At 47.6% G+C, this 24,416-nt stretch overlaps 1 protein-coding gene across 2 annotated transcripts in view; it reads right to left on the bottom strand.

Annotated features, from left to right (window-relative positions):
- LOC119970136 (phospholipid-transporting ATPase ABCA1-like) overlaps positions 1-24,416 on the bottom strand; it is a 167,674-nt gene that overhangs the window by 69,532 nt on the left and 73,726 nt on the right. The window contains exons 6-12 of one of the 2 annotated variants that reach the window (XM_038804215.1): positions 22,359-22,480; positions 17,185-17,376; positions 14,525-14,614; positions 7,750-7,987; positions 5,778-5,917; positions 5,025-5,141; positions 112-309 (exon numbers count right to left, since the gene is read on the bottom strand). In XM_038804215.1, coding sequence (XP_038660143.1) covers positions 112-309; positions 5,025-5,141; positions 5,778-5,917; positions 7,750-7,987; positions 14,525-14,614; positions 17,185-17,376; positions 22,359-22,480 — 1,097 coding nt within the window. Of the gene's footprint in view, positions 1-111; positions 310-5,024; positions 5,142-5,777; positions 5,918-7,749; positions 7,988-14,524; positions 14,615-17,180; positions 17,377-22,358; positions 22,481-24,416 lie in introns of those variants that run through there. The other variant, XM_038804216.1, reaches the window with a different exon arrangement.

The following is a 24,416-nucleotide window of genomic DNA, read 5'->3' on the forward strand; positions in this document are numbered from 1 at the left end:
CATGACCTTAAAGGCCCCCATTAGGTCACGGTTCAGCCCTTCGTTTTTCTCGAGGTAAGGAAACGAGACACGTTGGTTTGAATGGCCACGCCAGAGAGAGTTAAGACTGACCTCCATTGCGAGCGATATTGTGTGAATTGCCTGTTCGGTCTCATTATAAGCCTCCCTCCAGGTGTACGTTGGCCTGTTCGGGTCCTGGGCCTCCTCTGGGTATTTAGCGAGAAAGCTGGAGAGGTCAGCCGCCGTCCAAGACGTTCCAGCTAACTTCGAGTCAACGTACTTGGCCGTAATGTGCTTCTTTAATAGGTTCTGTGGAGATTAGAAATGATAGCGAAACATCGGAGGTCAGTACTGTATTCAACCACCCACAAGGCCTCTCCGTGTACCTCCCAGGGGAAAGATCAGATCTGGAATCTTTGTGAATGAGGGAAAAGCACAACTGAATCGAGTTACATGGGAAGCAACTTTTCTTTCCATCTTTGATATTCCCCCCTCACCTCTTCTCTCCCAAATGCGGATTCATACAGCCATTATGTCTGTGCCAGATCCTTGGAAGAACATTCTAATTCATCTCACTCTCTTTCCAGCACAAGCGGACATAGCTTTAAATTGAGGAGAGATAGATATAGGACAGATGTCAGAGGTAGGTTCTTTACTCAGAGAGTAGTAAGGAATATGGAATGCCCTGCCTGCAACAGTAGTGGACTCGCCAACACTAAACGCATTCAAATGGTCATTGGATAGGCATATGGACGATAAGGGAATAGCATAGAGGGACTTTAGAGGGGTTTCACAGGTCGGCGCAACATCGAGGGCCGAAGGGCCTGTACTGCACTGTAATGTTCTATGTTCTATGTTCTCTGTGGCACTGCAAATGCTTCCATATCATCTATTTATCCAATGCGTTTTTGAAAGTTACGATTGAATCTTCCTCTCCTACTCATACCCGATCGTGACAACTTGCTGCGTTAAACTGTTTTTAAAAAATCCTCCTCCTTGCCTGCGCCCTTCGAAACTTGTCGCAGTGTCTGTTCTTCATATCTCATAGAATCCCTGCAGTGCAGAAGGAGGCCATTCGGCCCATCGCGTCTGCATCAACCCTCTGAAAGAGCCCCCACGCAACCTCCGTAACCCAACCTAACCTTTTGGACGCTCAAGGGCAATTTTTGGCACGGCCAATTCACCTCAGCTGCACTTTCTTTGGACTGTGGGAGGGAACTGGAGCACCCGGAGGAAACCCACGCCGACATGGGGAGTAGGTGCAAATTCTGCACAGGCAGTCACCCGAAGCCGGAATTGAACCCGGGTCCCTGGCGCTGTGCGGCAGCAGTGCTAACCACTGTGCCACCCCTCATGGAGTGCTGCCGGGCTGCAGGAAGAACCACAGCCAAGCCCGACGCCCGTGCAAGGGCTCTCTCCAGCACATTCTGAACGCACCTTCCCCTGATCAGCTCCCCCAGAGGCAGACGGCAGAGCCCAGCCCCACAGCTCCTGGAGGAGATGGGTTAGCTCAATGATCCAACTTGAGATCTTTCGAGACTGGGCAATTCGGAATCATGCCCACTGGGTCCTCGGGAAAGCTAATCTCAGATCTATTCCAACCGTTGAGGGCAGGTCAAAGAAAAATGGGAAACGTAAAGCAATTAGGGGTTACGGGACAAAACAGGGTAAAAGGAGTTAAGTTGCAGGTCAGGCACAGAGCTAACTGAACACTGGTACCTATTCCAGCATATTTATAAAAATAACAAGACTTGGGCCAAATACTGTTTCAGCAGATATGGCCAATCAGAAAGTGACGGTCAACTAAGCTGGAAAGCCTTTGGGTAGGTTTAATTTTATTGATGCCAGTGCACCTTGTGGGTTTGCATTTATTGCACGGTTCCTGCATTTACCACCAGGGGGCAATGCAGTTCACATAAAGTCATTCATGTGGTCAGCAGGAGCACATAGTGCGAACGGACTACGCCAAGATCCCTACCAATTCGGCAGCTGATCAACAACACTTCCACGCTGTCCGCATACAACCCATACTTAATGGGCATTGCGAGCACACAAATTCAGATCAATGATTGCTGCCGGTAAGATACTCATTTTTTTGGCAAAAAAATAGATTGCACGCTTTTCTCGATGTGACCAGAGCCTGCAATGGGGGACAGAGATCGAGACTTCAAGAAAGCAGCTGCAAATCTACAGACACCCGACCTCCGAATAAAATTAACTCGACAGCATCCTAAATCTTTTCTCGTGAAGGGAGTTAGGAAATGTTGAAAATTGCAATTAATTTGGGGAAAGGAAATGGCTACAAATAATTAAACTTAACCATGGTTGTCAGCTTAAGTATTAAAATGGCAAATAAATATGTATTGATGTGCATTAAGGTGGCTTACACTTGTCTTGGAAGGGGTGGCACGGTGTCACAGTGGTTAGCACTGCTGCCTCACAGCGCCAGGGACCCTGGTTCAATTCCGGCCTCGGGTGACTGTCTGTGCAGAGTTTGCACCTTTTCCCTGTGTCTGCGTGGGTTTCCTCTGTGGGCTCCGGTTTCCTTCCACAGTCCAAAGCTGTGCAGGTTAGGTAGATTGGCCATGCTAAATTTCCCCTTAGTGTACAAGAGATAAAGTGGGGTTATTGGGTTACGGGGATAGGTTTGGGGTGCAGGCCTAGGTGGGCCGCCCTTTCAGAGGGTCGGCACAGACTCAATGGGCCGAATGGCCTCCTTCTGCACCATAGGGATTCTGTGAGAGGAAGAGTGGTAGTAGGTGGGTGGAGGGGCTGGATGTTCTGATTACATATGTGCAGGTTTGTGTCTTTTCTCCCATATATTTGAGGCAGACAACAACACAGGACTGGGGAGAGAGGAAGATTGCTCCAGCTAAGAGTGAATTTCTTCACATTTCTTCTGTGCTGTACATTACGTTTCAAGACTTTATAAGATGGCTATGTATTAAACTGCCTCCATTAATTTAAGGTGAAATAGAGTGCCTTGAAACGGAGGCGAATGATCATATATGAGGCTGGCCCATGTGATCCGTAGCTGGAGCCTAAAGAAAGTCAAGTGACAGCTTTCACACGTTGACACAAAGGAAGGGCAGCTGGCTTCCTGGACACTGAAACAGAGACATGGGGCGGGATTTAACGGCCGTTCATATCAGCGGGAAATTTTGGTCCGGCCCATGGAGAGGAAAAAGCAGAGGAAAAGGGGTGTTTATGGGTGTTAGCCACCAGGCAGGATGCTGGTGAGAACTGGTTGTGTGTTCAAAGAAGGACTCGTGGCGATTTAAGGAACAAGGAGTCACCAGAGCAGGAGCTAAACCTACTGCCAAGTGGGACACCAAAATAACAGCCTGACACATTGTGTGCTCATCCACATTTCTCAGTGCTGCGTGAGTCAAGAATGCTGTTTGTTTGCAACAGAAGACACTTGTACAGATTGCGAAAAGGGAAAATGTACTGAATTATCCCGTTTCCAAAAAGAACGCATTGCGTCATATTTCTCAGGCACCTTATCCAGCTGCCAAACATTCGATAATGAAACAAAAATTCTACCATATTTACTGATTGCCGTAATTTTGCCACCAACAAGTGCTAAGTGAAGTACATGTGGACGTTTGACTGTATACTGACTGGAGGGTCTGGACATTAACTCAGTGTTCACTTCATTTTTTTATTCATATTTATAGCAGAACGTTGATTCATTGATGTTATATAAGGCAAGCCTCACAGCGTTATAACTGTTCACTAGTTGATCTTGCTGCATCACTTTATTTTTCTTAACTTTTTTGAAACTGTTTGTAAGTACGTCCCTTCATCTTCATTGTCAAGAACTAAGAATTCTGTGAACAGTTCAATCTTGTAAATTATAGAAACGTGAAGCATTTCTTCACCGAAAGGGCGCGGGTGACTGCTGTATGAGGGCAGGACTGGGCTCTGTTCTGACATTCCCCATAATCAAATAACCGCCCGCTGAATGGAGGAACCAAAATGGAGGGCAGACAATCGCAAAATGGTCAATTCTTTTTTTTTTAAATTCTTTCGCAGGGTTTGGGCTTCACCAGCGAAGCCAGCATTTATTGCCCATTCCTAATTGCCCTTGAGAAGGGGGTGGTGGTGAACCGCCTTCTCCAACCGCCGAAGTCCAAGTGGTGTACGTATACCCACAGTGCTGTTAGGGAGGGGGTTCCAGGACTTTGACCCAGCGACAGTGAATAAGCAGCGATATGGGCCAGGAATTTGGTGCTCCCACCCACCCCTTCCACCAGGCAGGGTCCGAGATGCAGGGGGGTGTAAAATTGCATGGACAGGATTCCTTCCAGGATCCTGCCCACCTGTCCAAAACACAATTTTATGGTGGGGCGGGCAAGGCCTGAGGCAGGAAGCCTGCTCGCACCTTTATTAAGGCCTTTCAGGGCCTTATCTCGCCCAGTGTTGTTGGAGATGCACTCATCCAAATGTTATACTATTATTGGTGTCCATGCAGAACTGTTTTTATCAGTAATAACCCTCTTATCAGGAAGTCAACCAATTCTCTATCCTTTTAAGCAGAGACAGTGAAGGAACGGCCGGCATATTTCCAAGTCAGGATGGTGAGTGACTCGGGGGAAACCTCCAGGTGGCGATGTTCCCCAGGTATCTGTTCCCCTTCTCGGCCATGGAGCTGGAAAGTTTGGAAGGTGCTGTCGACGAAGCCTTGGTAACTAGCGGCAGTGCACCTTGCCGATGGTACACACTGCTGATAGTGTTTTGTGGAGGGAGGGAGTGAATGTTTATGGTGGTGGATGGCATATCGATCAAGCGGGGTTGCTTTGTCTCGGATGGTGTCGAGCTTCTTGAGCGTCGTTGGAGTTACACCCATCCAGCCATTCTGTTCACACGGTGTCAATGAATTTGAGACAATAGTTAGACCGATGATCGTGTCTTGTTGGTGACACACAATGATCATGTTAATTCATTCCAGAAACAGCCAACAATGTGAGATATAATGACAACACAAGAGAGACTATACCCAGCCGCCAATGTGCACTTACTCGAATCAGATCCATTGCCTGGCTTCTTTCCATAAATTCCCAGATCTTTGGTCCAATCTCTCCCCACACCTCTCCAGCCTCTCTGAAGACACTTAGTTCTTGAAAGGTCCTGTTCACCTGAAAAAACAATCAAGCCAACCTTGAGGTCCAAGCTGAGGAGGCATATTGGTAATAAAGCTGGGTGGATCGATTGGGTTGAAATTACATGGACAATGATCGCCCTAAACATTGAGTAAAAGAAAAAGCTGACCAGCAGGTTGTTTTCCTGATTGAATAGAAGTGGAAGACCAAAAGGCTTTGCATTCTTCACAAAATTTAAGCTTCTCAAAGCACTAATGTCCGATGAAGTACTTTTTGAAATGTAGTCATTTATTGTTAATGTAGGAAGTAAAGTGCAGCCGCCATAGTCGCAGGTGACCATCGGCTGCTTTCTCCTTTGAGGGGAACAGCTGACTGGTAATGAGTGAACTCATTTCAGAGGCAAGGTTGAGAAGACTTCAAGAGTACCCTCAGCCGGTCCGGGAATTGAACCCATGGCTGCTGGCCTTCCCATTAGGAACCAGTTGTCCAGCCAACTGAGCCATCTGGCAACCCTAAAAGTATTTTATCGGGGAGCTAAGACAGGCCATGCCCTTTATTCACGACAGGATGTACAGTACAAAGGAAGAAAATGGCAGGGAATGACAAAGGTTAGATTCGGAAAAGGGGAAATGTGTTCCTGGTTATGTTGGCCTCCTTAAAAGGAAGGCTTACCTCTTTGACAATTCTCCGGGTCACGGGGGTATCAGGAGTATACAGGACCTTGCCGACCAACAGGGGTTTCATGGCCCTCCAGATCATCTTAGAGATGGGATTGGATTCCAAATTCTTCATCAAATCGTTGCAGTATGGTGCTTGAAAGGAAAGCAAACGTTTTACATTCAGAGATCCACAAACCAGCTAAGTGATTTTTTTTTCTCTCCCGGCAGGCGAATGAGTGAAGTAGAGAGAGAGAGAAAAAATGAAAAAACAAGACCTGCATTTGCCTCGTGCCTTCCATGACCCCAGCAATGCAAAACTGCCAAATTTCCAAAGATTGCAACAATTCAAACGTTTATACAGCGTGAGGGTAAAGGGGTGCCAACTGGTCGTCAGGTCAACTCTGATTAGTCGAGGGATTATCATGGAGAATGCATCAGGGGAACTACTGCCCCCATGCTTTTGATCACGCATCCAACTTTCCAGCAATACTCAAGTTCCGTACTACTTTGTGCCAGTGTTCACTGAGATTAACATAAATGGAGAGGAGGTTCCGAGTGGTCTGACAGGCTTACAAGTAGACCAATCTCCAGGGTCAAATGAAATGTATCCCAGGCTGTTGAACGAGGCAAAGGAGGAAATAGCAGGGGTGCAGGCAACCATTTTCAATTCCCCTCTGGCCACAGGAGAGGTGCTGGAGGACTGGAGGATAGCCAATGTGGCACCATCATTTAAGAAGGGAGGAAGCGATAGCACTCAAAAGGTTGCAGAGGAGATTTGCCAGGATGTTGCCTGGGCTGGAGAGTTTTAGTTATGAAGAGAGATTGGACAGACATGGATTGTTTTCCATGGAGCAGAGGGGACTGAGGGGGGACTTGATTGAGATGTACAAAATTATGAGGGGCATAGTTAGAGGAGACGGAAATAAACTTTTCACCTTGGTGGAGGGATCAATGACCAGAGGCATAGATTTAAGGTAAGGGGCTGAGGTTTAGAGGGGATGTGAGGAAACACTTTATACCTGGAGGGTGGTGGGAATTTGGAACTCGCTGCCTGAAAGTGTAACAGAGGCAGAGACCCTCATAACATTGAAAAAGAATTTAGATGTGCAATTGCGATCCCAGAGCATACAAGGCTCCCAAGTGATGGAAAATGGGAATAGAATGGTTCGGTGGTTGTTTGGGACCAGCGCAGAGTCAATGGGCCAAAGGGCCTTTTCTGTGGTAAATGACTATGCCTCTACAAAACAAATTATAACGTTGCCTCTCAGCAAACTGCATAAAATTCTCTTTGACTTTATCAGTGTGACATATTAGAGGAGAAATGGAAGCAAATAGTTAACACCCACCACCCCCATGATGGACGGTGACTGTTCACAAAACAACACAACACAAAGGCAAGTGAATACAGCGAAGAAAAAAACATCAGAAATCTGATCCTATCCTTTATACTGGTGTTGCCAAGATTGATTGGAGATCTTCCTCGAGGTCTCATCACATGACCTCCAATCTTAACCCACTCCACCTGGCCAAACAGCAACCCCCCCCCCCCCCCCCCCCCCCACCCCACACCCTCACCCCCCACCACCACCATCTCCAATGTTTTCACATTTAAAGAACAAAAGTTATGGAAGCAAATAAAAAATAAGCGGAACATCCTTTTTTTCAATTGCCCTTGTGACTTCTCTCCAGGGATACGGGGATAAGGTGGGGGGGTTTGGGCTTGGGTGGGGTGCTCATTCCAAGGGCCGGAGCAGACTCGATGGGCTGAATGGCCTCTTTCTGCACTGTACATTCTGCGATAGCAGCGACCAGGAGACTAATCTTTAATTCCTCGAGACTCCAGGTGAATTCTGGAGAGTTGGTAACCCGAGACGACCCACCCAGCGTTCCCCCGGCATCCAAATCCAGTCTGTTACATGAGTTCACCCTTTGCAAAAAGTACATGGTTTTAACTTGCACGACAACAGCCTAGTGTGGACACTCACTTGTTGAATTGTCATAGTGCGCAGCCTCCTCGTCCGTGCCATTTTTACCCAGAAGGTATTTATAGTTGCTGTCCTCGTACCAATTCAATGATTTGATTTTTAAGCCCCCGCCTTCGGGGTGACCACACACGATCCTCGAAACGGCCTGGTACAGTTCCTGTGGAGACTCGGTCATGTTGTCGTTGGACAGTAGCATCACCTCCCTTCTCATGTCGCCCCAACTCTTCACTTCTGTCAACTGCACAAAGAGTACGAAGAAGGGGGGGGGGGAGATAGAAAACAATGTGTGTTACTTCCCGTCTGCCTCTCTGGTACTCCCCCCACCCTTTGAACTGGCAAACACAAAGGGTCTCACTTTTCTGCAGGCCAGGGAATTTCCAATCGCTGAGAATCTGACCCAAGTGGAAATGATCACCACAGCCTCGGGGAATGAAAGTTCGTGAGAAACACTGCTTGTAACACTAACACACCTATTCCTAGTGAGCATGTCTCACGTATGTCGAATTTGCAATGCTCTAATTACCCTGTCATTTAAATCTATCCCGACAGTCCTTGGTTGCCCGACCACGTATAAATGCATCTGTGGTGGACTTACAGAACCTGCTCTCATGGTCCTTTTATGAATGGGATACTTGTTGGGACTGCGAGATCAACACAAAATGTTCATGATTCAGAGGATCCGGGTGATGGGATGCGTTGATGATATCAGAGTTTCCTCTCCGACAGTGGCTTCCAGAGTGAGGTTGCTTGTTTCTATCACATTAGTGTTCTCCTTTCATACAGCCAGGCTCGGAGACAATGGGGGCGATTCTCCGAGCCCCGCGCCGGGCCGGAGAATCGCCGCAACCGCGCCCTGACGCCAGCGCGCGATTCTCCGAGCTGCGGAGAATCGCCGCCATTTGCGCCGGCGGGTTTGGCGCGGCGCCGGCCGCGGGCTGCTGGAATCGGCGGGGCTACTGATTCTCCGGCACGAATGGGCCGAGCGGCCGCGCCAATACGACAGAGTCCTGCCAGTGTCGTTCACCACTGGTTGCTGCCGGTGGGAACTCTGTGGGAACGGTCACCGGGCAGCCTGCGGGGGGAGGGGGGGCACCTTCACTGGGGGGGGCCTCCGATGGGGTCTGGCCCGCGATCGGGGCCAACCGATCGGCGGGCCGGCCTCTCCCCCCCCCACCACCGGGCCTACTTCCTGGCGCGGCCGGCCCCTGAACACCGACCCCATGTTGAGTCGGGGCCACGCGCAGAAGAAATCCCCCGCGCATGCGCAGATTGGCGCGGCGCTGGAGCAGACACAAATACTTGGGCTCCATATTGGAGAATCGCCCCCTACAGCTGAACACAGCGTGGGGTGGATATGAGCTATTTCGGTGTTAAAAATTGAGCAAGAATATCTCTGACTGTAACATGCTCTCTGGCCCCAATATTTATGGAGATGCAAGGAGAGACTGCAGCCGAGGTCCACAATGGCTGAAGAAGCTCGGAGAATGAGGGATGTCCTACCTCAGGGGCTCATGATAATTTTAGATGCCTGTCTCACATTCGGCAACTGGCTACCCAGCCACTGGGTGGGCGGGGACACAAGTTGCAGGAGGCTGAAAATAGGAGGCTGCCCAGAGCGGACTAGGATTGTGAACGAGAGGGCACAGACCTCAAGTAATTGTCAAAAGGCGCGATGGCGACCCGAGGAGAATTTCTTTTCATGCAGTGGGTGGTTGGGATCTGGAATGCACTGTGGAGGACGCAGGTACAATCGAGACACGCAAAAGGGAAATTGGATTATTATCTGAAAAGGAATATTATGCTGGGTTTTGGGGAGAGGACAGGGGAATGCCAGGAGGTGCATAGCTCATTGGGATAGCAAGCAGACATGATGGGCTGAATGGCCTCCCTCGAAGCTGTAACAATTGAGATTCCGTCATTCTGCAAATTTTCCACAGAGAAGAACCGCAGGAGGCTCTATTACTCCATTACAGAAGCATTTATACACAATCAAGAAACCAGCGGACACTCGGGGTATATTCAAAACATGCAACTGCTACTTTATGGACAGTATTACAATGCCTTCAAGGCCAGCGGACTACAGTTCAACAGAAGGAAAATACTGCGTTTTCTGGCGATCTGAAACAAATAAAAACCAGAAAGCCACTCATCGGGCCTGGCAGCAAGTGTGGAGACAGACGTAGAGTTGAATGCTTCAGGTCAATGCCCCCTTGCCACGGCTGGCGAGAGGTCCCTCAAGCTGAGAGCATAACTCTGCGTCCCACCTCCACAGATGCCGGCTAGCCTGCCGAATCTTTTCCAGCACTGTTGGAACTGTTTTGCTCACCAGGCAGTCCCTGCCTCTCTGCTTGCGAAGACAAGAATTGCAGTTATCTGGTCTATTTGGCTGAAGCCCAAGCAAAACGCAAGTGCCTCAGAGCAGGGCGTACTGGAATGGCTTGGCCCCGTCAGCAAGTTCGCTATCACATGATTCCAATTATATCTGACGGACAAAGGCAAGCCTAAGCGCTGTAACAGTAAAAGTTCTGAAACTTGACACTGTTTGCATGTGAAACTATTGCTGCGCCACGAGACCTAAGCAAAGCAGATATGTATATATATTTTTTTGCTTTATAAAAAAGACATATATCACAGTTCTGCTGCAACTGGTGAGAACTGACTCGGCAAGCAGTTTACAAAATGTATGATCTAAGTGGGTTGCGCTGACTCAAACCGGGAAAGAGGATGTTGGAGTCACACTGAGAAAATATGAAACCCGGGTGGCCCATGAGCCTCTCACGAAGAACGGGGTTACTGCAGTTCATTTGACAAAAGACTTCATTTGTACATTTAGAAATCCGAGGGAAGGGAGCTCCTCGAATAGCAGTCCCTGTCACATCAGAGGGGATCGCACAAAAGAGAAGCCACAGGTGTGGCCTCACAGAACACCCTGTATCAGATCAGAGTTAGCGGTCAGTGCGTCGGAGTGCTTGCAAAGAGGTAAACGAAGCACAAGGGAGTAAGTATTCCCCAGACCCGCAAGAACCACGGAATTCCTGCAGTGTAGAAGGAGGCCATTCAGCCCATTGACCCTCTGAGAGAGCAAACTACCGAGGCCCACTCCCCCGCCCTATCCCCGTAACCCCATCCAAAAATCTGGTTGGCTCTTACCTCCCCTCTGAAACAGCCAACCCTTCAAGGGAAATTAGGGATGGTCAAGAAATGACCCCCCCCCCCCTTGCCAGAAACGCCCGCATGCCGTGAAAAGGAAAAAGAAAACAGAAGGCAGAGGGGTGACCAAATAAAAGATCTTTACGATCGGGAAAGGCTTTGATGGGCAGATATAGCAAAGATGTTTCCACTTTAGGGTGAAGACTTACACCAGTTGCCATGAATACAAGTTGCTCACTAATAAATCCAATCGGGAATTGAGGAAAAACGTATTACCTCGGAGAGCGGTGAGAGTGTGAAAGTCAGTTAACCGCCTTAAGACGCCAGAGTCTCAGCTGACCAGAGACTGCTTTCCCCCTTTGAAGGGGGAGAGCTGACTGGTGGTGATGTAACCTGAGGGTCCCCACACCTCAGGCAAGGGGCAAGGTTGAGAAAGCTGGCCGGGGGATTGAACCCACGCTGCCAGCCTCGCTCTGCATCCCGCACAACCGTATCCAGCCAACTAAGCTAAACTAGCATAGATGTATTCAAAGGATAGACAGATAAACACCCGAGGCAGAAAAGGAGAATATGCTGATAGGGTTAGACAGAGGCAAATGCTAGCATGGACCAGGTGGGCCGAATTGCCTGTTTCTCTGGTTTACACTCGAGGAAATTGTATGTAATAACCCCTTGTGTAGTAGAGGCAAGCTTGCAAGGTAAGCTGCACGTTAACACCCACCATATGAGAGCTATTTAGCCTAATTTGTACATGGTATTCAGAGGTACATTTTGTGTCTTTAATCTGCACTAAAGCAGTCTTTCTGTCAGTGTTGATTTTGTCAAAAGTCTACTTGCTTTTCTGCTTTACACTGCAATTGATTATTTTCAGCAGAGGCATAAGAACAAGCTCGGATCAAACTGACCCCGTAGGGGCCAATTGCCCATCAAGTTTCCAAGCTCGTGAAAGTTATTTTTGCGGATGAAATTGAGGAGGGCCTCCAGATTGACTGAATTAATTGATCTCTGCAGAGTTGGGCAGGTTTATTCTGCCCTATGCTCAGTTAACTACAGTGGTGCAAGGAGGTGGCTCAAGGGCAATTAGGGATGGGCAATAAAGGGTTGCCTAGTCAGCAAAGCCCACATCCCTTGAGTGGATTTTCAAAAGTAAGCCACGGTGCTCTTAGGTAAGACGAGAGGGGGAAGGATCGGGGACAAGGGAAATCAGGCAAAGGCACCTTCTCCCAATTCATAATCCACGTATGTCAGGTGATGTTGTGTACATGTGGATATAGGTGTAGGGTGGGGACTGCAGTGACCCTGACAGTTAAATAGTCTTCGAACACCCGTTGTTCAAGCTCGCAGGTTCATCCTGGCTGCCTGGTAAGATAGCGAGCCATGCGATTATCAGAAGAACTGTATCTCAACTGGAGATAACATAATGTTACCTTTCACCACGTCAGCGAGTCTCACAGCACTTCCTGCAGCCAATGAAGTATTCGTAAAGTGTTGTTACACAGCAGCCATTTTATGCACAGCCAGGCCCCACAAAAAGCAGCGTGATAAAACCACGTGGCCTGCTTTTTGTGACATTGGTTGAGGGAGTTGATGTCGACTAATTCAAGAGAGGAGGGAAGGCGAGGCAACTGCCGAATGAAACTGGTGGAGAAATCCAAGCGATGAATTAAAACAGACGATGTTCCAAGAAAATAGGGAGTGGTGAAGAGTGTGGGACACACTACTAACACGGGGCACTTGAAGCAAATTATTTAGGTGCGTTTGAGGAGAAGTCAGCTAAGTGCCTGAGGGAGAAAGGAATCGAAGGATATGTTTATAGGAGGTTTGTGAGGAGCATAAATACCAGCATAGGTCAGTTGGGCTGAATGGCCTGGTTTGATGCTGTCAAGTTTAATGTAAGCCACACCTGCAACACTGCGACGTTCCAGTGAAGTCACTTTTCCAAAGTACAATAGAACTCACATGTAGCACTGTGTCGCGACACGTGTAGAAAACAGCAACAACACCAGAAAAATAGTTCAGAAAAAGTCAAAAGCTAACCACATTGCATTCCTGACGGCTAGAACTAGATTTCAAGACTGCATTTCCATAGCACCTTTGACCACCTCAGGCGGTGCCTTCCGGCCAATGAAACACTTTTGTGATGTAATGTAGGAAACATGACAACTAGATTGTGCACAGCAAGCTCCCACAAACAGCAATGTGATAATGCCCAGATGATCAGTTTTAGTGACGTTGATTGAGGATTCCATATTGGCCAGGGCACCAGAGATAAACTCCCCCACCCTCCTGTAAAATAGGGATCTTTTGAGAGAGCAGGGGAGGCCTGAATTGGTTCAGCATCGCATCCAAAAGAGGACCACTTTGACACTGCAGCATTCCCTCTAGTCGTGCACTGGCGTGCGAGCCTGCATTTTTGTGCTGTTTGCCACTGGGGAGGGGACTTAAACGCACAACTGTCTGTCATGCAAGAGAGCGACCAGCCAAACCGCGGCTGGCACCTGCAAGCCCCTTTTGTTTCACCCCCGAACCTTTGCCATTCTGATCGAAACCGGCAGGAGTGATGTGCTTGAAAGGAAGCAACTGCACTTGGTTTATTTGATTTTTTAAAATATCGCTCTCTCGGCAGCAAACAATTGGCGTGGAGTTGGTTTGCGCAATGTCTATGTAGTTTCCTATGGGTACGCGAGTTCACAGTACAGAGCAGTCATTATCAGTCACTGACTTGGAAGTTTTATTGAGAGCCACTCACTGTTCTGGGAAACGGCAACGTGTCAAGCAGTGGGTCAGGGGTCATACTCTTCCAAGATTGGATCAGAGTACATTTTGTCCCAATTCATTCGCAGGATATGGGCATCGCTGGCTGGATCTGCATTTAGTGCCCATCCTCAGGGGCTGGTTTAGCTCACTGAGCACGGTTCAATTCCCGTACCAGCCTCCCCGGACAGGCGCCGGAATGTGGCGACCAGGAGCTTTTCACAGTAACTTCATTGAAGCCTACTCGTGACAATAAGCAATTTTCATTTCATTTTCCTTAATTGCCCTTGTTCAGAGGGCATTTTAAGATTCAACCAATGGCAGATTTCCTTCCCAAAAGTCATTAATAGTGAACCAGATGAGTTGTTACAACAAAAATGGCCATTGTTAAAATTCCCCATTTTTTTTATTGAATTCAGATTTCACCATCTGCCATGGTGGGATTTGAACACAGGTTCCCAGGATTGCTATATTACCAATTTGCCACCGTCTCCCCCATTGTTTAGGGGCAGCACGACCGGGTGCTTTAGTCTCCACCTGTCAGTGACTGACTGCATCTCTGGAGCGCTTGATGCTAATCATTGGAATTGAATAGAGGAAAATATTCCACCCTTCAACAATGACTGAGCTAGCATTAACTATGTGTGAAGTTCACACATGAAGGTAAAGGAGGCATTGAGAACCCTTGATGATATTAAAGGTTATTGATTAGCTGTGCCACACACTGACGCTTTTGAAAAAACAACAGGATTCCTGGCAAATCAAAGCTGGTGAATAAATCATGGATCTTTGGAAACGTAGTTCTCTCCTCCCGGGTGCCATATAACAACATTTCCCAGCTATTAATTCCCCATTTAAAAGGTCGTTGTACCTCTTTAGCAAGAATCATCAGGTTTTGCAGCACGGTGTCCATGGCTTCAGTTACTTGCACTGTTGCATTAGGATTAGTGATCAATCTTTTCTGTAAAACATGGACAGAGAATTAAGTGACAAAGGAAATACACTCACGCCTAGACACACCTCCAATATAAATACACATAAGCACCCTGCAACACACACACTTACAAATACACATAGGTACAAACACTCACACACACAAACACACAACCCCCACACCGACACGCTCGCAGCTTCCAACACACATCTATAAATACACAGAAACACTCACACACACAAACAGACATTCCCCACACAGACACCCACACATCTTCAAACACACACATCTATAAATACACTCAAACCAGCACGCTGCACACTTACCTCCAAACACACGCAGACACATTCAGACACACGTACACACTCATGCGCACAAACTCAGGCACACACATGCCGACACACACACACATAGTGATTTTTAATTTAAGGATTAGGCGTGATGCTGTTTTCTTACACCCCTGCCAGTTTTACTCTCCACTGAAGTTATATAAGCGCACATAAAAACACATTATACGCAATCCCATGGATTTTGCGCTGAAAAAAACCCGCCTTGCTTCATGCTTGAACAATAAACAAAGTTGACCACTTCCGCAGCAGGGATAGGCAGACACTTAAATGAGCTTCTGATATGAAGAGAATACCAAACAAATAATTTGTTACTTTCTGAAGTTTTCTTTTTGGAAAAGAACAATTCTGTTCACAACCTTTGAATATGGCATCAGATGTAGCTGCACGATAATTTGTAGAAAATATGAAGGAACATGTTCTGGGTCTGCTGGGCCATCACCGACAGTGTTACTGGGCGGAACATATTACTTCAGCATTTGATTAGTAAGGTGGCTGTGGTTGGGGACAATAATTGTGTCTTCAAGTGCATTTCTTGTGAATAATATTATTTTCTGAGATCTGGGCGATGATGTTTATTTTTTAAAAACCACAAAAAGTTTGAAAACACTCAGCAGCTCAGATACAATGTGACAGCAGCTCATTGGCGTGAAAGGTTATCTCTGTTTTTCTCGCTCTACAGATGCTGCCTGAGGAGTGTTTTCAGCGCTTTTCATGTTTTTATTTCAGATTTACAGCATCTGTAGTGTTTTTCTCTCGAGGCGATATTTATTGCCCAGACCAAGCTGTCTTCTGGGGCATTAAGCGACAAACAGACAGGCTAATTAGCGCTTTCGTCACTGGGCAGAAAAACAGCAATATCAGCTCGAGAGCCTTTTTATGCTACTTTCCCACTACAGTATTGCGCAGAAAATATTGTCGTTGGGTCAACTGTATCAGAGTATATTTAACATATCCAAAACATGGCTATAGGATGATGGCTACAGATAAAATATGTAAACTGGGGGTTCTCCCTCCTTCATCAGCACAGGAGATTTGCTGGAGGGATAAATACTGGCCAGAAAGAACTACCTTGGTCTTTGAAGTAATGCCGTGGTCAGAACGAACCTTGTGGTGACATCTCTTTATGCCCAATATGTTTGGGCAGTCTGACTGACTGGTGAGGCCTTTCACATGCCATTTTTCACTTTGCTGCTCTTTCAGGCACGTTCTCCTCAGCCATGAAGGGGTGGCCCCAGCCCAGAAACAAACGTTCAATGCAAATGGAGTGGAGCTCCAGTGCTCAGAATTCCACACCTTTCTTTCCCTCCCCAAACCACAAGACATTAGGCAGAGGAAAATTGATCAGTGGCAAGGGGAATATTTGGATTAGCCCACGACTAGAATATCACGTGCAGTTCTGGTCAGTACACTTTAAGAACGGCATTTGAGCAGGTGCAGAGGAGATCTGTCAGAGGCGAGGGATTTTAGCTACAGGGTTGGAGAAACAGGTTTTTCTGCTTGGTGAAAAGAAGATCGAGTAGGGATTTGATAGAGGTGTAGAAGAGTATGACGGATTTAGATAAGGTAAAGAAAAACTGTCCCCATTAGATGATGGTGAAAGGATTATGGCACATGGGCGGCATGGTAGCGCAGTGGTTAGCACTGTTGCTTCCCAGCGCCAGGGTCCTGGATTCGATTCCTGCTTGGGTCGCTGTCAGTGCGGGGCATGCACGTTCTCCCCGTGTCTGCGTGGCTTTCCTCCGGGTGCTCCGGGCTCCTCCTACAAATCCCGAAATACGTGCTTTTAGGTGAATTGGACGTTCTGAATTCTCCCTCTGTCTACCCGAACAGGTGACGGAGTGTAGCGACTGGGGATTTTCACAGTAACCTCTTTGCAGTGTTAATGTAAGCCTACTTGTGACAATAATAAAGTCAATTATTATTATTTAAAGTTTTGGATGAGAAATGTCAGAGCGAAATGAGGAAGAGTCTATTTTACCCAGAGGGCGCCAATAGCCTGGAACTTGCTGCCTCCGAGGGTGGTGGAAGTGGAGACAAAGAGAATTTGGATGGGCATTTGAGGAAAATAAACTTGTCGGGCAAAGGAGAACAGAAGAGGGTAATGAGACTGATGGGACTGCTCCAAAATGAAGCAGTGTGGACTCGTTGGGCTGAATGGTCTTCTTCAATGCCATAATGACTCCTGTCAATAATGTCCGATATGTTTTGCCATACACCGTCATGAATGGATTCAATTACTTAACTTACTTGCGTTAACGTTAGAATATCCAGGTTGGAAAAGAATGCTCGTTCGACTTTTTTCAGTTCTGTCTCAGGCAGGGTGCAAATGAGAGATTGAACATCAGTGGCTGTGGAGCGATTTCCAATGATAACAAAGTCCTCCAGTTTCTGGCCATTGCAAAGGTCCTTCAGCTGTAATCCTTGCCCCTCGGTAATGACCTGAAATGAATGACATTACCGTTTGCCGTGTTGGAGGTGCAGAGACATATTTAGTGACCTTGTGCTTAATGCCTTTACAGTGGAATTGCGATAAGTGCTCCATGTAATAAAGTGAGTTAAGCCAAAGTCAATAAAGATTAAAAGAATAGAAAGTAGGTTTAACAATAAATAAACTAAAATTGCATTATTAGGAACAGGAGTGGGGGCCCTCCAGCCCTCAAAGCTGCACCACAATTCAATTAGATCATAGTTAACCCGAGACTCAATTCTATTAAGCCACCTTTGCTCCATATTCCTTAATACCCTTACACAACAAAGAAAAAAGTCATTTTCTAAAGCTGTAATGACTAAATGAACAACCAAATTAAAATTACTTTCAAGTCAAAAGCTATTGCACTATAAATAATACTAACCCACGATTTAGCCTTACACAATTTGCAAAGTCCAACAGCAACCACTTGAAGCAAGTTCCACTGGGTCAAGTTTTAAAATGTAACCATTACACAAATTATATAGCGCAATGTGTTAGTTACAAGGTTATTATAACCTCATCAAGTGGCTGAAATCACACCATAAATCATGAACACTAGTTCCAGCAAGTGTATAACTGCTACCTTAACCTTGAAAATTAGATTACAGTCTGAAAGTTACTCTTGGCAATGTCATTTTAAAGGAGGATGTAGCTAACTTCACATAAACTCGTCAATACTCCAAGCAAAGAATCACTGCCCATCCATTACATCCAACTAGAGCATTTTTGATAGCGACGTGAATACAGAATAGAATTAATCTACCTCCATGTTTCACATGGCGTGGCAGAATGTCAAAGACATTGAACCAGTATTTATACTGTTCAGTTCTGTCCAAATTGTTGACATGCCTGTATAAAATGCACACCAAGTTGCTGATTTGATTGGCTGAAATACCCTCTGATAAAATGGGCTAGATTCTTCGGCCACGGCCAACGCAGGATTGCCACAGATGGGACGGGAACCATATAAAAGTCCGTTGACCTCAGGTGGGAATTTCCGGTCACTGGGAATAAATACCTATTTATGGAGCTGGTGACGGACTTGGCTCAGGTGGCAGTGCCCTTCAAAGTAATGTTTGCATTTATATAGCACCTTACATGACCACAGGAGGTTCCCAAGTGCTTTCACAGCCAATTAAGTTCTTTTTAAGTGTAGTCTCTATTGTAACGTAGGAAACACAACAGCTAATTTGCGTACAGCAAGGTCCCGCGGGCAACGATTTAATGATAAACAAATCATCTGTTTGTGCGGTGTTCTTTAAGGGATAAATATTGGCCAGGATGTCATGGATAACTAGCTCCCCTGCTCGTCTTCAAAACAGTGCCATGGGACCTGTAACATTCACTGAGAGGGCAGCTGGAGTCTCAGTTTAACATGTCATCAGAAGGTGGTGGGCTCCGACCTTTCTCAAAGACTCGCATACACAACATAAACTGATGTCACCGTGCAGATTGGGGTAGTGTGTCACTCAGATTCGCTGCTTCTGAGCCGCGATGTTCAGCTTTTGTCTTATTTACCCTCTCACATTGCTGAAAAAGATTCCTGCGCCTTTTCTGAAAAGAACAATGGTCGTATACTCACCATCATTTATCCTTCAATCAACCCCAACAACGAAATAAAGACCAGTGCCTGGATTCTCCAATAATAAGGCTATGTCCCCATGCCAGCGTTTTACACTCTGGACTTTCCTTAAGAAAGTCCGCAGGGGGGCTGGGTGGGGCCCCGGAGCGGTTCCCGCAGCTCTGGCTGTGGATTTGGCGCCCCGCACTTACGGTCGAGAGTCCGCGCATGCGCACGGCGGTGGCCTGCAGCGGCAGCCCCATGCGACATGGCGGACTCGCACCGCGGAGCGGCACCAAAAATGTAGGCGCCACCCCCCCCCCCCCCCCCCACCGGTAATTGCGCGCGCCCGCAGGTCCGTGATGCCCGATCGCTCCCCTGGCTGTCCATGAGGCCCACCCCCTTGGTGAACGATTCCTTCATACCACAACCAGGGCGGCCGCAGACTGAGTCCGCAGCCGCCACCCGACGTTCCCGACGGCCGATAGGTGGTTAAAACCACACCGTCAGGAACTCGGCCAGTTGCGCGCGGAGAATCGTGGTGGGGGGCCTCTGTCAATGGCCCCCTACCTGAGTCCATTTGCACTCACACATCTTCAACATCTTCCCCTCTAGGGCAGCACGGTGGCCTAGTGGTTAGCACAGCTGCCTAACGGCGCCGAGGTCCCAGGTTCGATCCTGGCTCTGGGTCACTGTCCGTGTGGAGTTTGCACATTCTCCCCGTGTCTGCGTGGGTTTCGCCCCCCCCACAACCCAAAAATGTGCAGGCTAGGTGGATTGGCCACACTAAATTGCCCCCTTAATTGGAAAAAATAATTGGGTAATCTAAATTTATTTAAAAAAAACATCTTCACCTCTCAAACCTACACCATTGTTGCCTAGGGTGGCAGGATCTTGGGAAAATCACATGCAAGGTTCCACCCAAGTCACGCAACATCCTGATTTGGAAATGCATCACCGTCCTTTCATCAACGCTGGATCAAACTCCCATTTAAGGGATAACAGCATGCAATCACTCGAAGGGAAGTGTGTCACATTCTGCAGTTTCACTTTGGCCTGTGCGACATGTGTTCTGCTCACAGGTCAAATTGAAACAGAGACTGGATCACACGACACACTTCCCTTCTAGTGATGGCATGCTGCTATTCCTGAAAGGCGTGTTAGAAAACTAGCAGCCATTGTGGAAGAACTTTCACGGACTGCAGTCATTTCTGAAGGCAGCTCACCATAGCCTTCCTAAGGGGAGGCAATAAGTGCTGACCTTTGTATCAACCCTCACACCCTGTGAAAAAAACCATTAAAACCGTCATGCGGTGCAGTAAATCTTAAAGAAGGAAAGCGACACAAGTGAATTCAATGGAAGCAGATCATTCCAGGTGGTCATAGGGCGCGATTTACCAGCCTCCCAGTGGCGGGAGGCGGTACGTCGTTCGATGGCAGCGGGATTTTCTGCTCCCGCTGCAGTCAATGTAATTCCCATTGGAGCCTCCCCACGGCGCCGGAAAACCCGCGGGAGGGGGTACGCTGCCGGCGGGAACAGAGACCCCCAATGGCGTGAACGACCAGAGAATGCCGGTCATAGTCTTTTCTTCATTACATTTTTGAAAAAGGCAACTTTAAATGTGAGCTATACCAGTGGCGAGTGAATTGGGTGCAGCTTGACGAGAAAGCGGTAAGAGTGAGTGATGAAATGAAATGAAATGAAAATCGCTTATTGTCACGAGTAGGCTTCAAATGAAGTTACTGTGAAAAGACCCTAGTCGCCACATTCCGGAGCCTGTTCAGGGAGGCTGGTACGGGAATTGAACCGTGCTGCTGGCCTGCCTGGGTCTGCTTTCAAAGCCAGCGATTTAGCCCAGTGTGCTAAATCAGCCCCACAATTTAAAATGGATAGGTCATTCCATTCCCCACTGATTTAAAAAAAAAAAAAAATTTGGGGCAGCACGGTAGCATAGTGGTTAGCATCAATGCTTCACAGCTCCAGGGTCCCAGGTTCGGTTCCCGGCTGGGTCACTGTCTGTGCGGAGTCTGCACGTCCTCCCCGTGTGTGCGTGGGTTTCCTCCGGGTGCTCCGGTTTCCTCCCACAGTCCAAAGATGTGCGGGTTAGGTGGATTGGCCATGCTAAATTGCCCATAGTGTCCTAAAAAGTAAGGTTAAGGGGGAGTTGTTGGGTTACGGGTATATGGTGGATATGTGAGTTTGAGTAGGGTGATCATTGCTCGGCACAACATCGAGGGCCGAAGGGCCTGTTCTGTGCTGTACTGTTCTAATTACTCATATTTGCATATTTATTCTAATTGATTTTTTAAGCCAAGATGAGTGAAGAAGGGTTAGAGGGATAAGTGAAACTGAATTATTAGTTACACTTTGATGATAAGCAAGTAATCTTTTTGGCGGTGCTCTTTAAGGGATAAATATTGGTCAGGATGCCATGGATAACTAACTTCCCTTTCTTCTTCAAAACGGTGCCATGGGGTCTGTAACATTCACTGAGAGAGCAGATGGAGTCTGAGTTTACCATGTCATCAGAAGTCTTATAAGGAGTAGGCCAATCAGCCCCTCAAGCCGATACTGTTTTAGATCATGGTTCATCTCTATCTTAATTCCATCTACCCACCTTGACTTGTAACTCTTGATACCCTGGTTGAACAACAATCTATCTATCCCTCTCAGTTTTTAAATCTTCAATTGACCCAGCCTAAGAATGATTTTGGCTCTTAGACCAAGACATCGACACAGACACAGGGAGAATGTGCAAACTCCACACGTACGGTGACCTGAGGCCAGGATCGAACCCGAGTCCTCTGCGCCGTGAGGCAGCAGTGCTCACCACTCCGCCACCGTGCCGCCTTCCCATGTCCTTATTTATATGCCTCGAATCCAAATTCCTATGTCCACAATGATGTAAGAAACTACCTGTGTAAACATGTCATGCTGTAATTCTACCATAGCACCCCCACTGTAAAGTAGATGTAATTACAATGTGACAAGTTTGCATAGGCAATTTCCATTATAAGTGTACGCACGGGCAGCACAGTGGCCCAGTGGGTTTGCCCTGATGCCTCACGGCGCCGAGGTCTCAGGTTCGATCCCGGCTCTGGGTCACTGTCCGTGTGGAGTTTGCACATTCTCCCCGTGTTTGCGTGGGTTTCGCCCCCACAACCCAAAGATGTGCAGGTTAGGTTGATTGGCCGTGCTAAATTGTCCCTTAATTGGAAAAAAATAATTGGCTACTTTAAATTTATTTTAAATAAGTGTAAGCACAGGAAACTGATAGAAGGAAAAAGCTGTCCGGAAGTGTAAGCAGGCGCGAGGTTTACTAATTGATGGGTCATCACATGCTGAGGCCGGGATTATTATTCCACTCCAGTGTCCATCCACTTCCTTACCTTCCCAAAATTTACTTCAGCATTCAGGATCTCATTCACTGTATGAGAATCAAACGACATGTCTTGCTGCAGAAACTCCGACAGTGTCTCGTTCTCAATTAAGAAATCCTGGAGTCTTAGGTCTGCGGAGAAAAGATGATACTGTTAGTAAGCAAATAACTTGAGCTGGGCCAGAGATTACAATCCATATCCGTTAGCCTCAGATGAAGCCACAAATCCGTGGGGAAAAACGCATCCATCAACATTAAAGTAACTGAATGGTGCAGCTGGAGTCAATGGCAGCAGTTTTGCATCTAGGTCTGCAGGCGCTGGGTTTTATTACAATAACAATCTTTATTAATAATAATCTTTATTAGTAGGCTTACATTAGTAGGCTTACATTAACGCTGCTGTGAAAAGCCCCTAGTCACCACACTCCAGCGCCTCTTCGGGTACACTGAGGGAGAATTCAGAATGTCCAATTCGCCTAACAAGCACATCTTTCGGGACTTGTGGGAGGAAACCGGAGCACCCGGAGGAAACGCACGCAGACACAGGGAGAATGTGCAGACTCCGCACAGACAGTGACCCAAGCTGGGAATCGAACCTGGGACCCTGGCGCTGTGAAGGAACAATGCTAACCACTGTGCTATCGTGCCATCAATAATGTGGGTTGTCACTTTAGTGAAGCGCAGAAGGAGACCTGCGCTGCCGAAGGTGGCTCTTTTCAGACGAGATGTTAAACTAAGGTCTCAAGTGCCTGTTTGGTTTGATGGAAGAAAGATCCCACGGCACGCTTCCAGTAGCGGGTTCCGCTGCTGAACTGGCAAACAACTGTCGTGCAACCAAAACCCTCAAAAAGGGGATGAATTGACATTTAAAAGATATCTGGAATGCTTTCCCTGAAAGGACAGGATGAAAGAAATCAACAGGGAATTTGAGATGCACATCACAAAAACAAATCGCAGGGCCGAGAGGAAACAGCCAGGGAGTGAAACTAATTTGTCGCTCTTTCAAAGAGGAAGCAGACATTTAATGGGCCGAATGTCCTCTGCCTGCGTTGGATGATTCAATAATCTCATTGCTCCTTACATTAACCTACATTACAGATTTTCGCTGCGTGTTTCTGGACCCCGGTTTCAGGTACAAATGAGGGTCAGAAGCCTCGTTTGCGAAGCAAATGTGTGATGCAGTTACTCGTCGTGGTTTTTCCTGGAGCGGCCAATTGATGATCAGAGGGAAGGCTCGGCTTCCATATATGGATGGGAAGCTCGCGGGCTAATAGGAGGCCTTCCAGTTAGGTAGAAACAGTAGGATGCAATGAAAGGTAGATGAGGGAGAGGGCACCTCAAAATATTTTTCAAATTTATGACATAAAATGGCTTTTGCGGTCAACTCACTAGTGCGGTGTTGGGGGGGGGGGGGGGGGGGTAGGTGGGGTGTGTGAAGGAGGAGCAGAGGCAGTTAAGGCAGTGTTACTGCACTCAGGTTTTCAGCTGGGGAGGCCCCCAAGCCCATCCTTCTGTCCTCTGCTGAGAAGCTGCCTCGAGTAAACTAGCCCCGCCACCTTGAGGAACCTGGTGCCCATGTGGAAAATCCTGATTGGCCTCTGTCAACAGGCCTTCGTAAAAAAGTAAGTAAAGTCGCCATAGTCCCAGGTGACCATAGGCCACTTTCCTGTTTGAGGCGGACAGCTGACTGGTGGTGGTTTAACCTGGGGATCACCACACCTCAGGCGAGGGGCAAGGTTCCATGAATAACCTCAGCCAGTACGGTAATTGAACTCACGCTGTTGGCCTTGCTCTGCATCATGAACCAGCTGTCCAGCCAACTGAGCTGAACCTGCCCCCATGCCTTCGTAGGCCTCAATTGGCGATCCATCATTGTACAGGTAAGTAGCCCTGCCGCACCCCCACTCCATCTCAAGACAAATGGCATGGGAGTGGTACGGAGCTGGGGGGACCGGCACACTGGCATGGTGGAACAGTGGTTAGCACTGCTCCCTCACAGCGCCAGGGGCCCGGGTTCAATTCCGGCCTTGGGTAACTGTCTGTGTGGAGTTTGCATGTTCTTCCCGTG

The sequence above is a fragment of the Scyliorhinus canicula genome, chromosome 8 (genome assembly GCF_902713615.1).
Source record: "Scyliorhinus canicula chromosome 8, sScyCan1.1, whole genome shotgun sequence".
In the NCBI taxonomy this organism is placed as follows: domain Eukaryota; kingdom Metazoa; phylum Chordata; class Chondrichthyes; order Carcharhiniformes; family Scyliorhinidae; genus Scyliorhinus; species Scyliorhinus canicula.